Source organism: Vulpes lagopus, chromosome 20 (assembly GCF_018345385.1).
Source record: "Vulpes lagopus strain Blue_001 chromosome 20, ASM1834538v1, whole genome shotgun sequence".
Taxonomy (NCBI): Eukaryota; Metazoa; Chordata; class Mammalia; order Carnivora; family Canidae; genus Vulpes; species Vulpes lagopus.
In genome coordinates, this window is record NC_054843.1 from 12,640,239 (window position 1) to 12,655,205 (window position 14,967).

The 14,967-nt window shown below is 48.9% G+C and overlaps 1 protein-coding gene across 2 annotated transcripts in view; it reads left to right on the top strand.

Annotated features, from left to right (window-relative positions):
* The first annotated feature begins 11,858 nt into the window (after positions 1 to 11,858).
* The window catches only part of SCAF4 (SR-related CTD associated factor 4), a 61,265-nt gene continuing 58,156 nt past the window's right edge, over positions 11,859 to 14,967 (top strand). For both annotated transcript variants that reach the window (XM_041735210.1, XM_041735211.1), the window contains exon 1: positions 11,859 to 12,357. In XM_041735210.1, the coding sequence (XP_041591144.1) occupies positions 12,328 to 12,357 (30 nt within the window). In that variant the 5' untranslated portion in view covers positions 11,859 to 12,327. The remainder of the gene's footprint in view (positions 12,358 to 14,967) is intronic.

Below are 14,967 nucleotides of genomic sequence, written 5' to 3' on the forward strand. Positions count from 1 at the left end.
TTCTCCCTCTGCCTGTGTCTCTGCCTCTCTCTCACTGTGTTCCTATCATAAATAAATAAAAAAAATAAAAAATAAATAAATAAAATAAAATATCAATAGATTGTTCTGTCTCCCTTCCTGATATTTCCCACACATTTCTTTTCCCTTCCTTTATATTCCCTTTTACTATTATTTATATTCCCCAAATGAATGAGAACATACACTGTTTGTCCTTCTCCGATTGACTTACTTCACTCAGCATAATACCCTCCAGTTCCATCCACATTGAAGCAAATGGTGGGTATTTGTCGTTTCTAATGGCTGAGGCTGATGAGCACTGGGTGTTTTTCTGTATGTTGGTAAATTGAACACCAATAAAAATTAATTTATAAATAAAAAAAATCAATAGATTTTGTTTTTTCTCCAAAATTGACAATTGTAAGCTATAAAGTATATAGGGAAAGGCAAAGGAACTAGAACAGCCAACGTAATCTTAAACAACAAAATTGGAGGACCTAAACTTAGGGATTTCAAAACTTTAACTATAAAGTACTAGGAATCAAATAATCAAGTGTGGTATTAGTGATCAAAGGAACAGAATAATGATTTCAGAAATACAATCCTACATATGCAGCCATTTAATTTTGACAAAGGTGCCAATGCAACCCAATGGGGGAAAGAAAGCTTTACGGTATACTGGAACAGAACTTCTTTTAAAAAATGAAACTTGAACTCTATCTCATATATATACAAAAATTAATTTAAAAGGGACCATAGGAAAAAAAATGGACCATAGACCCAATATGAGCACTAAAACTCCCAATAGAGCTTCCAAAAGAAACAATAAACAAATAAATAAATAAATAATTAAAATATAAAAATAAAAATAAAAACAAAGTTTCCAAAAGGAAACATGAAGAATATCTTCATTATTCCAAGGCAGGCAAATATTTCTTAGACAGAATACAAAGAACTATAAAAGAAAAAATTAACAAATTTTACTCCATAATAATTAAAAACTTATGAAAACTTCTAATCATGAGGTAGTAACAAGATCCAGAATTGCCCTTCCACCATAAAACAAACAACCAAAAAAAACCAGAAAACTGGAAAATATGCAAGAAACTAAACAACACTAATACTAATGTATTGTGGGTTTATAAAACATGCATAGAAGTAAAACAACAATAAGCACAGGATTGGAGAAGACACAGACAGGTTAAAAGTAAAGGAATGGAAAACATATGTCATGCAAATACAAATCATAAGACCAGAGTGGTTATATCAATATCAGATGAAACAGATTTCAAGGTAAGAACTATTACCAGACAGAAAAGGAAATCTTCTTAATAAAAACAAGGTCAATTCATCAAGGAAAAATAATAATCCTAAATTTGTACACACCTAATAACAAAGATCCATCATACATAAAGCACGTACTGACAGAATTAGAAAGAGAAATACAAGGGGCACCTGGGTGACTCAACTGGTTGAACGACCAACTCTTGATTTTGGCTCAGGTCATGATCTCAGGGTTGTGAGATCAAGCTCTATGTCCGGCTCTGCCCTGGGAATGGTGCCTGTTTAAGATTCTCTCTTTAAAAAAAAAAAAAAAAAAAAAAGATTCTCTCTTTTACTCTACCCTTTCCCCTAACCCACTCACTCATGCATGCACCTGCTCTCTCTCACTCTCTGTCTCTCAAAAATAAATAAATAAATAAACAAACAAACAAATAAATAAAATACATTTTAAAAAGAGAAATAGACAAATCCATAATTACAGCAAAAGAGATCAAATTTCATCTCTAGGTAACTGAAAATGAGTAGACAGAAAATGAAGAGATAAATACTTAAACAATACTATCAACCATGCTGACCTAACTGACATTAATAGAACATTCTCTCCAACAATGGCAGAATAAACATTAATTTCAAGTGCATGTGGAACAATCATCCACATAGATGATAGGCTGAGGCATAAAACAAGTCTCAACAAAGTCAAAAGGACTGAAATCATACAAAGTCTGATCTCTGACCACAATGGAATTAAATTATAAATCAATAACAGAAAGGTATTTCTTAAATTCCCAAATATTTGCAATTTAAGCAATACATTTCTGAATAAATGTGGGATAAAAGAAGAAATCATAAGGAAAGTTACAAGATATCTTGAAGTAAATGGAAATGAAAGTACAACATATCAAAATTTTGAGAGGGAAATTTAAAGTTTTAAATGCTTATATTACAAAAGAAAAAAAATGCCTCAAATCAATGATCCAGGCCTCCACTTTAAGAATCTAGAAAAGGAAGAGCAAATTAAATACAAAACAAGAGAAGGAAGAAAATAATAAAGATAATAGTGAAAATTAATAAACCAGAAAGCACATAAATAATGGGATTAGTCAATAAAATCAAAAGCTGCTTCTTTGAAAAGATCAACAAAATAAACAAACTTCCAACTACACTGAATTAGAAAATTTTAAAAAGAACATACAAGGGGATCCCTGGGTGGCGCAGCGGTTTGGCGCCTGCCTTTGGCCCAGGGCACGATCCTGGAGACCCGGGATCGAATCCCACATCAGGCTCCTGGTGCATGGAGCCTGCTTCTCCCTCCGCCTGTGTCTCTGCCTCTCTCTCTCTCTCTCTCTGTGACTATCATAAATAAATAAAAAATTAAAAAAAAAAAAAAAAAAGAACATACAAATTACCAACATCAGGAACGAAATAGGAGACATCACTACAGACATTAAAAGGGCAATAAGAGACTATTATAAAATACAGTATGGCAGTAAGTTGTCAAACTTTTTTTTTTTTTTTAAATTTATTTATGATAGTCACACAGAGAGAGAGAGGCAGAGACACAGGCGGAGGGAGAAGCAGGCTCCATGCACCGGGAGCCTGATGTGGGATTCGATCCCGGGTCTCCAGGATCGCGCCCTGGGCCAAAGGCAGGCGCCAAACCGCTGCGCCACCCAGGGATCCCAAACTTTATTTTTTTTTATTTTCTTTTAGTTGTCAAACTTTAAATAGACAAATTTCTCAAGATACCATTGTCAAAATTGACCCAAGAAATAGAACATCTAAAGAGCCTTGTATCAGTGTTAAAAGTTGAAATATGAATATGAAGCCTTCTCATAAAGAAAGCATTAGACCCAGGTGGCTTCTCAATTCTAACAAAATCTTAATGAAAAAATAATACCAATTCAACACAAATTGTTTCAGAAAATAGAGAAGGAAGGAAACTGCTCTCAACTCACTTGGTGAAGACAGGCTGCTCAGACACCAGAACCAGTACAAGATAGGAAACTACAGTCCAATATCACTCATCAACAGAGAAGGAAATATTCTTGACAGAATCTCTACAAATTGAATTCAGCAAAACAGGGCAACCCTCGTGGCTCAGTGGTTTAGCACTGCCTTCAGCCCAGGGTGTGATCCTGGGGACCCAAGATTGAGTCCCACGTCGGGCTCCCTGCATGCAGCCTGCTTCTCCCTCTGCCTGCTCTCTGCCTCTCTCTCTGTGTGTCTCTCATGAATAAATACATAAAATCTTAAAAAAAAAAAAAAGAATTCAGCAAAACATATAAAGGGTAATACTCCACATCAGTGGGGTTTATTCAAGGAAATATTTAGGAAAAAATAAATAAACTGTCTATATTTTCACAAGACATGATCATGAATAAATGAGCAATATGCATATGAAAAAAATGCTTAATGTCAGGGCCAGGTGTCAGACTCTGGGGAGTAGTTCTAGGAGAAAAGAACTTCTGTTTTTGTTTCCTATAGTATCTAAACACCTAGCACAAGTGCCCATCCTTGGAAGTTGTCATATTTATTTTGTGAATGAATGAATGATTGAATGAATGGGCAAATATTAGATTGAGGTGATTCAGTCCTGGAAGGTGACATTTCACTTCAGCCGAGACTTGATTTTAATAACTTTCAATTTTGGAAAAAGTATATTAGATCCCAATCTTAAGTCAAAAAGGAAATTGCCAAAAGAAACTGTCTTCCTTTATCACTTACTTGTGATGGTTAATTTTATGCGTCAACTTGACTGGGCCATAGAATGCCCATGTTAACTGTGACTTCTGGGTGTGCCTGTGAAGGTGTTTCTTGATGAGGTTAGCATTTGAATTGATGGAATCAGTAAAGTAGAGCGCCCTCTCCAGTACTGGTAGGCATCAGGTGATCTGTTGATGGTCTGAATAGAAGAGAAGGTGCAAGAAGGAGGAATTCACTCCTTTTTTTTTTTTCCTCCCTTAGTGCTGGAGCTGGGACATCTCATCTCATTTTCTCCTACCCTTGGACTAGAATTACACCACTGGCTTCCCTGGTTTTCAGGCCTTTGGTCTGGGGCTGACTGTTTGCTTTCTTGATTCTCCAGCTAGCAGATGGCAGATTCTATATACACATGCACACACGTTATGGGTATATATATATATATATATATATATAGAGAGAGAGAGAGAGAGAGAGAGAGAGAAGAGAGAAAATATATATTAGAATATGAGAATTATGTTATAAATTATATAATTACACAATTATATGCAATATATATTATTATAGCTGTATGTTATTAAATGTTATATATTATATTTAACCTTTAAAAATTATATTAAGATATATTAGAATGTATTTATATTCTGTATGTGTGTGTGTTTAGTCCAACATTTCTTTTTCTCTGGAGAACCCTAAGACATTACTCATGCACTCCTATGCTTACTATCATAGCCGAGATCTTCAATCTAAAACATTCTAGGTTAGCTGCACACTTATCTGTATTTCCTTTTTTAAGGAGCTTACTCCTTCTGATAACAAAAGTAATACATGCTTTCTGCAGGGAGTCTAAAAAATGCTGAAGAATTAAGAAGGAAAGGAAAATTCCCTAAAATACCATTGTCCCAACCACCACTGAGTTCTTCCTCCTTCCGCTTCCTGTTTTCCTCACAATGTTCCACTAATTTGGCACCAACAGTCTACAAGGCATGGAGATAGAGGTTGACATAAAGAGGAATCAGGTGGGTACCCTGGGGACACAGGGGGACAACCATGTGGAATTTTACAGTGAGCAGTTGGAAACGCAGTCGTAAACCAGGAGAGAGCTCCAGTTACTATGTGGGGGGTAAGAGGGATCGCATAGGTGTCAGGTGAAATCTCAGGAAGGGGAGGAGGCTAGGCAGAGGAGACAAGCAGACCAAGGAGAAAGAAGAGTCTCTTCCAAGATAATTAGTTTATACTTGTTCCAGAAAGTGTATGCAATAAAGCATTAGAGAGAACTTGATTTCTCTTGGATTCTTATCTGTTAAGTGTTTTCCTGGGCTCTTTAGAAGTGAGATGCTTTCTGTAGTCTCTACAGCTGTGGACTGTAGCCAGCATTCCTTTCAACAGAACAAGTTGACATGTGAAGGACATAGAATTAACCAGAAGATTACTTCCTGAATGTCATCTTTTCTTTCCTCTGAATATTGATTTCACCTACTCTTTAAAAACACAAGTAAGGGGATCCCTGGGTGGCGCAGCGGTTTGGTGCCTGCCTTTGGCCCAGGGCGCGATCCTGGAGACCCGGGATCGAATCCCACGTCGGGCTCCTGGTGCATGGAGCCTGCTTCTCCCTCTGCCTGTGTCTCTGCCTCTCTCTCTCTCTCTCTCTGTGACTATCATAAAAAAAAAAAAAAAAAAAAAAAACCACAAGTAAGTTTGGAAAGGCTTTTCAGAACTATTTTCACACCCACATTAAGAACACATGAATCTGGGCAGCCCCGGTGGTGCAGCGGTTTAGCACTGCCTGCAGCCCAGGGTGTGATCCTGGAGACCCGGGATCGAGTCCCGCATCAGGCTCCTTGAATGGAGCCTGCTTCTCCCTCTGCCTGTGTCTCTACCTCTCTCTCTGTGTGTTTCTCGTGAATAAATAAATAAATTAATTTAAAAAAAAAAAGAACACATGAATCTGCTTAAATCTGTGTTCGCTGAGAGAAGGCAAGTTTGCAAGTAGATAAAATGTCTTGCTGAGTTTTATCAGTTGCATGTATTTATCATCCTCTGGCCATCTTCTTAATAGGCTGCATCCCTACTGCTTCAAGGTCTGCTCACAAAGGACAGCCCTCCTGAGTTTTTGTCATTTGCCAAAAACTTCCTCTTGGAAGATCTGACTTGTCTGCCTGGACAGATAAAGACCGAAGTCTAGCCATAGCTGTATGAATGGCTGCTGCATGTCCCCAAGCAGACAGAGGAGCTGCCATCTTCCCAACAAAAAAAAGTGGGAGAATACCACCAAGGCACCCATGATCTAGCTGATAACACATGTTCCCCAAACAACGTGTTTAAAAGACTTCCCGAACTTGAGCGACATCAAAACCCAACAACCCATCTAGAAAAACTTCCCAGGGACGCCTGGGTGGCTCAGTAGTTGAGCATCTGCTTTTGGCTTAGGACGTGATCCCGGGTGCTGGGATCGAGTCCCGCATCAAACTCTCCACAGGGAGCCTGCTTCTCCCTCTGCCTATATCTCTGCTTCTCTCTATGTTTCTCATGAATAAATAAATAAAATCTTAAAGAAAAAAAATAGAAAAGAACTTCCTAAATCTAAATTATCCACCTTGAACACAAGAATCATAGAAGCCAAATCTTCTTCCTTATGCATTCCAATCTCAGTAGGACAATACATAGAAAACGTTCTCCTTCAGGCCCTCAATCCAAAACCATTATAGGCCCCAATCACCACCATGCATTGGATCCCAAAACAACACACTTAAAATGGTGCCTCTCTTTCTCACGGCCACAGCTCAAGATTTCAGCCTTTGATAGCCAAATCTACTTCATTGACAAGACCAAAAAAAAGACTGCTAGCATGATTTGGGGGAAAGGGATCCCTTTAGGCTTTGTGGGTCCATTTTTTAAGTTCTGCCACTGTTCCCAGAAAGAGGAAGAGGCAGAGTGGGGGGTGCATAGCATGTCCAAGTAATGCAGATTTTTTCCCCCCCAGATAACCACAAAGCAAGGTAAAAAGTGCTATCGCCAGGTCATGGAAGCATATGGAGGGAACAGTTGAGCCCGGCTGGGAGGAGTGGGAAAGCTTTTCAGTGCAGTGCCTGGTATACAGTAAGTGCTCAATAGCAGATTAATGGTTGAAAGGAGGTGATGTCTGAACATCACCTGGGTGCTCAGTGGGCCTGCATATGTGCAGGAACAAGGAGGGATTTTACATGACAGCAAAGGCCAAGCTGTTGACACAGAGGTGTCCAGAGAATGACAACACGTGGTTGTACCCTGGCAGTAGGCTAGAAATATGGTGTGGGGACCTTGGATCTATTAAGCACATCATTTGCAACGTGTGACAACTCTTATGGAAGCAACATGTGACAACTCTTCCATAAGAGTGACAACTCTTATGGAAGCAAAATGGGTTTTAAAAAATGGTAATAGGAGGGATCCCTGGGTGGCGCAGCGGTTTGGTGCCTGCCTTTAGCCCAGGGCGCGATCCTGGAGACCTGGGATCGAATCCCACATCGGGCTCCCGGTGCATGGAGCCTGCTTCTCCTTCTGCCTGTGTCTCTGCCTCTCTCTCTCTGTGACTATCATAAATAAATAAATTTAAGTAAATTAAAAATATTTTTAAAAAATGGTAATAGGAGCTGAACTGAGAGATTAAAAAAAAAAAGACAGTAATATGAAGTAGATGATGGGTGGGCCTGAAACGAATATTTGGGATCTATTTTGCTACTGTAGCAAATAATCAAGAATATGTGTCTCTCACCTTAAAAGACACAGGCATACCCTCCCTTCTTCCTGTCAATTTCTCTTGGTGTCCTCACCACCTGCCTTCACAGCCAAGTGTCCGTGAACTATATCTCCTGCTGCCTTCCTCTCTTGGGTGCACATCAGTTTGGCTTCTGTCCTCCCCCCATTCCTGCCAAGGTTCCCTGTGGGATCCTAGATGCTAACGGGTACTCTCCAGTCCGTATCTTGCTGCTTTCTGCCTTCAGTGCCAGACAGGTCTCCTGGACTCTCTCAGCCTCTTCTTCCACCTTCTTACCTTCTCCACACCCATGCTCCCTGCCTGCTTTCCCTACTTCCGCTCCTCCCACACTAGCTGTGCATTAATGACTCCCAGGTCTCTACTTCCTCTCAGCCAGCTCTCCTGGCTGCACAGGTGTTTACCCAACTGCCTCCTAGACGTCTTCACTTATTTGCCCCAGGGGCACCTCCAACTCCACAGGCCCCAGAAGGAAATCATCTGGCTCTGGGCGTGTTAGTTAACGGAACTGGGCTACACTTCCTCAACTATAAAACGGGGCATCCCTGATAGCCACCTCATACAGAAGCCTATTCCGGAGATTAAATGAAACAACACAGAATTGTATATTGCACAGACTCTGGCACACGATAAAAGGTCTACAAGTGTTTACCATTATTCTCTCTCCATCTCATCCCTTCCTCCCCATAGAGTCCCAAATTGACTTACGAATCCAGCACCCACAACTCTCATCAAACCAGAACCTTGAGCGTTCTCTTTGACACCTCAACCCCACCCTACCCCAAGGTGTTCATTCCACTTCTTGAACATTGACCTTGTCTTTCCTTCTCCACTTCATTGCCTCAAATTCACAGCATCCCCTGGGGCTTAGAGCCATTTTTCTCCCAGCCCTCTCTATTGCTGCTCTACACCTTTGTTTTGAAAGAGCACATTGCAGGACACCACCCTCCTCTTAAAACCCTTCAAAGCTCCCCACCGCCTCAGGGACAAAATCCAAACTCCTTGGAAGGGCACAGAGGCTCTTCGGGACCGGGGCTGAGTCACTTCCTCTCAGTTGACCCCACTCCCTAAGCTCCAGCTGGTCCTCCTCGAGGGAAGGAGATGCCAAACTACTCATCAGGCTCTGCCAGCCTAACGGTGTCTCCTCCAGCCGCTGCTGCTTCTTCCAGATGTAGCTTGAGTGCCACGTCTCCTGAGAAGCCTTTTGGACTTCCAGTCGGATGATTATCCTTCTTCTTCGTCCCCTTGGGTCTCTGCCCTAACTGACCATGCTTTAGTTCCTAACTGCTCATTTGTCTGTCCTCCCCGCTAAACTGAGTTGTCTGCTGCCAGAAACATTGCCCTTCATTTCCGCATCCCCAGAACCCAGCACAGCGCCCAGCAGCCAGTTGGTAGTCGAGGTAAGTGAATCAGGGCAAAAGTGTCTCCACCAAAAAGGGAAAGTTTGTTTGGGGAAATCCACTCCTTTCCGCGGCACAAGGCGGCACGGTGGAGGGGGGGGGGTTCCTGCGGGCCTGCGTGGGTATCCACTGCCTGCACGTCGTTTCGGTGCCTCACTCTCGCACAGAGCAGACACAGGCTGCACGGGCGGAGAGGCTGCGCGCACAGACACAGGGCTGCACAGGCGGTGAGGCTGCGCCCACAGAGCAGACACAGGGCTGCACGGGCGCTGAGGCTGCACGCACAGACACAGGGCTGCACAGGCGGTGAGGCTGCACGCACAGACACAGGGCTGCACAGGCGGTGAGGCTGCGCACACAGAGCAGACACAGGGCTGCACAGGCGGTGAGGCTGCACGCACAGACACAGGGCTGCACGGGCGGTGAGGCTGCACACACAGAGCAGGCACAGGGCTGCACAGGCGGTGAGGCTGCACGCACAGACACAGGGCTGCACGGGCGCTGAGGCTGCACGCACAGAGCAGACACAGGGCTGCACAGGCGGAGAGGCTGCGCGCACAGAGCAGACACAGGGCTGCGTGGGCAGTGAGGCTGCACACACAGACACAGGGCTGCACGGGCGGTGAGGCTGCACGCACAGAGCAGACACAGGGCTGCACAGGCGGTGAGGCTGCACGCACAGACACAGGGCTGCACGGGCAGTGAGGCTGCACACACAGACACAGGGCTGCAAGGGCGGTGACGCTGCACGCACAGAGCAGACACAGGGCTGCACGGGCGGTGAGGCTGCACGCACAGAGCAGACACAGGGCTGCACAGGCGGTGAGGCTGCACACACAGACACAGGGCTGCACGGGCAGTGAGGCTGCACACACAGACACAGGGCTGCACGGGCGGTGAGGCTGCACGCACAGAGCAGACACAGGGCTGCACAGGCGGTGAAGCTGCACACACAGACACAGGGCTGCACGGGCGGTGAAGCTGCACACACAGACACAGGGCTGCACAGGCGGTGAGGCTGCACACACAGACACAGGGCTGCACGGCGGTGAGGCTGCACGCACAGAGCAGACACAGGGCTGCACAGGCGGAGAGGCTGTGCGCACAGAGCAGACACAGGGCTGCACGGGTAGTGAGGCTGCACACACAGACACAGGGCTGCATGGGCGGTGAGGCTGCACACACAGGCACAGGGATGCACCGGCGGTGAGGCTGCGCGCACAGAGCAGGCACAGGGCTGCACGGGCGGTGAGGCTGCACACACAGACACAGGGCTGCAGGGGCAGTGAGGCTGCACACACAGGCACAGGGCTGCATGGGCGGTGAGGCTGCACACACAGGCACAGGGCTGCACGGGCGGAGAGGCTGCACACACAGACACAGGGCTGCACGGGTGGTGAGGCTGCACACACAGAGTAGGCACAGGGCTGCACAGGCGGTGAGGCTGCACGCAGACACAGGGCTGCACAGGCGGTGAGGCTGCACGCACAGAGCACACACAGGGCTGCAGGGGCGGTGAGGCTGCACACACAGAGCAGGCACAGGGCTGCACAGGCGGTGAGGCTGCACACACAGACACAGGGCTGCACGGGCAGTGAGGCTGCCGCACAGAGCAGGCACAGGGCTGCACAGGCGGAGAGGCTGCACACACAGACACAGGGCTGCACAGGCGGTGAGGCTGCACACACAGACACAGGGCTGCACGGGCGGTGAGGCTGCACACACAGAGCAGGCACAGGGCTGCACAGGCGGTGAGGCTGCACACACAGACACAGGGCTGCACGGGCGGTGAGGCTGCGCACACAGAGCAGACACAGGGCTGCACAGGCGGTGAGGCTGCACGCACAGACACAGGGCTGCACAGGCGGTGAGGCTGCACGCACAGAGCAGACACAGGGCTGCACGGGCGGTGAGGCTGCCGCACACAGAGCAGACACAGGGCTGCACAGGCGGTGAGGCTGCACGCACAGACACAGGGCTGCACAGGCGGTGAGGCTGCACGCACAGAGCAGACACAGGGCTGCACGGGCGGTGAGGCTGCACACACAGAGCAGACACAGGGCTGCACAGGCGGTGAGGCTGCACGCACAGACACAGGGCTGCACAGGCGGTGAGGCTGCACGCACAGACACAGGGCTGCACGGGCGGAGGCTGCACGCACAGAGCAGACACAGGGCTGCACAGGCGGTGAGGCTGCACACACAGACACAGGGCTGCACGGGCGGTGAGGCTGCACACACAGACACAGGGCTGCACGGGCGGTGAGGCTGCGCGCACAGAGCAGACACAGGGCTGCACGGGCGGAGGCTGCACGCTCAGCGGGCTGAGGTTAAGTCCTGCGCCCTTTGTTCCCGACAGCGGAGAGCCAGCGGGTCCGTGCCCGCACGCCAGCCGCGGCCGGGGTGCACGGCCTGCTCGGGCAGAAATGGCTCGAAAGCGCACCGGGGAACGCCGCGTCGGGCAGCGGCGCGGGTGTGCGCGGGCCCTCTCCGTGCCCGCCTCCCGACTCCGGGGTCCCGCGCTCTCCGGCGCCCTCGGCGGGGCCCAGCCTCCGCGCCAGGCGACCTCCCGGGGCCTCGGCCGCCGCCGCCGCGGCCGCCGCCGGCGGGAAAGCGCCCAGCGTCCCGGCGTCACGCGCCAGCAGCCGGGCGCGCGTTGCGCGGGGCGGGGGGCGGGGCTGGGGGCGGGGCCAGCGCGCCCGGGGCGGGGCGGGGCGGGGCGGGAGCCGGGCACAGGAAGCGCTGGGAGGCCCGAGCCGTCCCAGGGTGCCCCGCGCGGCGTGGACTCGGGCCGCTGCCGCCATCCCGCTGGCGAGAGGGAGAGAGAGAGAGGCCCGCCCGCTCGCTCGCCGGTCGGGCCAGTGTGGGCCAGTGCGTGAGGGCGCGGGGGGCCGTGTCAGCGAGACGCAGAGCGCAGCCGCCACCGCCGAACGGACATGTTGGAGCCCAGCGCCGCCGCCGCCGCCTCCTTTTCCTCATCCTCCGAACGGGACTGAGAGGGGGCCCGCCACCCTCCGCCTCGGCCGCCCGCCCCGCCGCCTCGGCCGCAGCCGCTTCCTGCCCGGCCTCTGGCTCCGCCGCTCGCCGCCTCCCCCCCGCCCCTCAGGCCCGGCCGGCTCCCCGGCCCCGCTCCGCCGCGGCGCGAGGTCTATGTGACCGGCGGGCCCGGAGCAGCCGCCGCCGCAGCGCGAACATGGACGCCGTCAACGCCTTCAACCAGGAGGTGAGGAGTGCTCGGGGCCGGGGCCGCGGGGCCGCCGGGTCTCCCGTGTCTCCCGCCGCCGGAGGTTTAAAGCTTCGGGCGGGGTGGGGACGCTTCCTGCCCGGGGTTCCGGGGCGGCGGGGCCTGCGCGGAGCGGCCTGCGGTCGGGGAGAGGTCGCGGCGGCCCCGGGCGCCGACCCCGCACCCCTCCCCCATCGCCCACCCCCGGGCGGCGACCTCGGGCTGCCCCCGTCGCCCCCTTCCGGCCTCCCCCGGCCTCCCCCGGCCCGCGCCGCCGCGGGCGCCTCTAACTTCGCCCTCTCTTCAAGGTCCGGGCGCTCTCGCCGGCCGCCCCCCCGGCCCCGCTACTGGCTCCGCGGTGCCGGGAGCCCGCGAGGGGCTAAGAAAGAAGCGCGGGCGGGCGTGTGGGGTTGGTTGGGGGCGGGGGGAGCGGGAGCATCTGCCGGTCGCCGGGCTGGCGGAGCGGCGGCCTGGGCTCTCCTGTTGCTCAGGCCGCGGCGCGGCGGCGGCTGGACTCTGATCCCGGGCCCCCGGGGCCAGCTTGGAGAGAGGGTGTCCGTCCCCCGGCTCGCGACACTCACACGCACGCTCGGGGAACGGGGTTCCCAGGTGAAGACGGGGTGGCCCCTGACGGTTCCCAGCCGGCGAACACGGCCCTCCTAATGGGCTCCGCGGCCCCAACGTGACACCTAAAAAGTTGAATGGGAGAGGAGTGCTTGCTCCGCCTCAGTCCGGCGGAAAGCCGGCTTCGGCCTCCGGTCCCCGGCCCCCCCCCTCCCGCCCCATCCTCGCGCTCCTCCCGCGGTAGTTAATCCGCGGCTCCCTTCTAGGGGGAAACATTTACATGTGAAAACCTCCCCAAACCGGGAACAAAGCTGCCTGCCGCCTTAGAGCTCGATAGTTTTATCTCCAAAGTCATTCCAGGTGCTGGGTTTGGGGCGTAGAGTCCACACATTCTCTCCCGTCAGAATTTATTTGGGGGGGGTGGGGTGGGAGAGGGGGGGGACTTGACCATTGATTTTAAAATACAGTTACGGGATGGAAACTGTCGGCGTGTGTTGGGTTGGATTAGCTCACTTCGCCAAACACTCCAGATAAACCCAGCATTGAAAAAAGTCAGATGTATGTAGTGCTGTAGCTCCAGAGAGGTCTTGATAGGGCGTTAACAACTTGCTGCGTCTCACCCTAAGATTTTGTGATTTTACTCGTGGCAGAATTAAGGTGCGGTAACTTTTCTTTTAGATCTGCAGTGCCGAAATAATAGGGGACCCTCCAGTAACACTGCAGTTAGGACCTTTTATTGCCTTGCAGAGTATTCTGGAAATAAGTTGTCTTCAACCGTTGGGTACATAAAATGTCTTAAACGCAGTAGAAACGGGTGTTGGGACAGTGTGATGGTTTTCAAGATAACGAAATATTTCCTGATATTTGCTTGATGGCTAGGGAATTTGTGATAATGCGCCCAAGGTAGGTTTGGAAGCTGGCTTGGTGTCCTGAAGGCAAAATTCACTGGAATGTTGACTCCATGAGGGCAGGGAGTTTCTGTTCTTTGCTCCTCCCCTCACCGTAGGAGGCAAGTAACTTGTTGAATGCATGAGAATTTTACAAATGGTACAACAGTTTTTTAAAGATTATGAGTACATTTCTTTCTCGAGGTAAAACATTATTGACTTTTTTAATGTCAACTCTTAATGCACAAAGAGCGGGAATTTCTAGAGTATTCTTAAGATCCGAAGTATTTAATTCTGAGTTAAGCATTGTGGAAGTTGACATTAAACAAAATACGTTCTGGAAAACTGATCAGTAGTTTTTACTTTGGAAAACCAAAATAAGGTATGATATTGACTTCTCAAAAAAGGGAAATGGTATTTTAACCTTTTTAAAATACACAAAGTGAGAATTTTCATGTCATTGTTCACCTTTCTGCTCAAATACTTTTTATTTTCATTTCCAGTCTTACTTTATGAACTACAAATTACATTATGTTAGGTGTGTTGCCAGTTTTGACTTTCTTCTGAAAAAACTTTCTTCCAGAGAAACTAGCCTAACTTTAAAACTCACCTTGTACTGTTTGATTTGTAGTGCTTCTCTGTTACTTCTCATTCGTGAAATGTTATTGGTTAGTTCCCTGTAACCTCAAATCTCCAAAATCTTACCTTAATTTTACAAACTTTTGAGCGCGTGCTCAATTAGAGAGCTGTTCTGGTACTACTAAGGGTCTCTGTCTCCTAGGAGCCTGATCTAATAGAGGACACAGGAGTTAGGCAGATAACTCTAACGTGTGGTAGAACAGCCTCCTTTGGGGCTCTTAAAAAGTACTGTGGGATGGCTATGGGGGTTCAGTGAAGACTTGGGGAAGATAAAGTGGAGTCAGTTTTAGGATGTAGAAGGTGTAAAAAGTAGAGATTGAAGGGTAGTAGTGCTGAAGAATGAACAGTAGTTTGATTCCAAACGCTACTGGTTAAGTAATTGGGGGGCATGACAAGCTTCATGTCTGTCTAATGTGTTTAAATTTTTAGGTTCTGGATAAACTGAAGATTTTAAGTAGTAGGGTGATAATCACAAAAATTGCTTGATTTGTATATATTGTAGAAAGCAGAGATTTGAGGA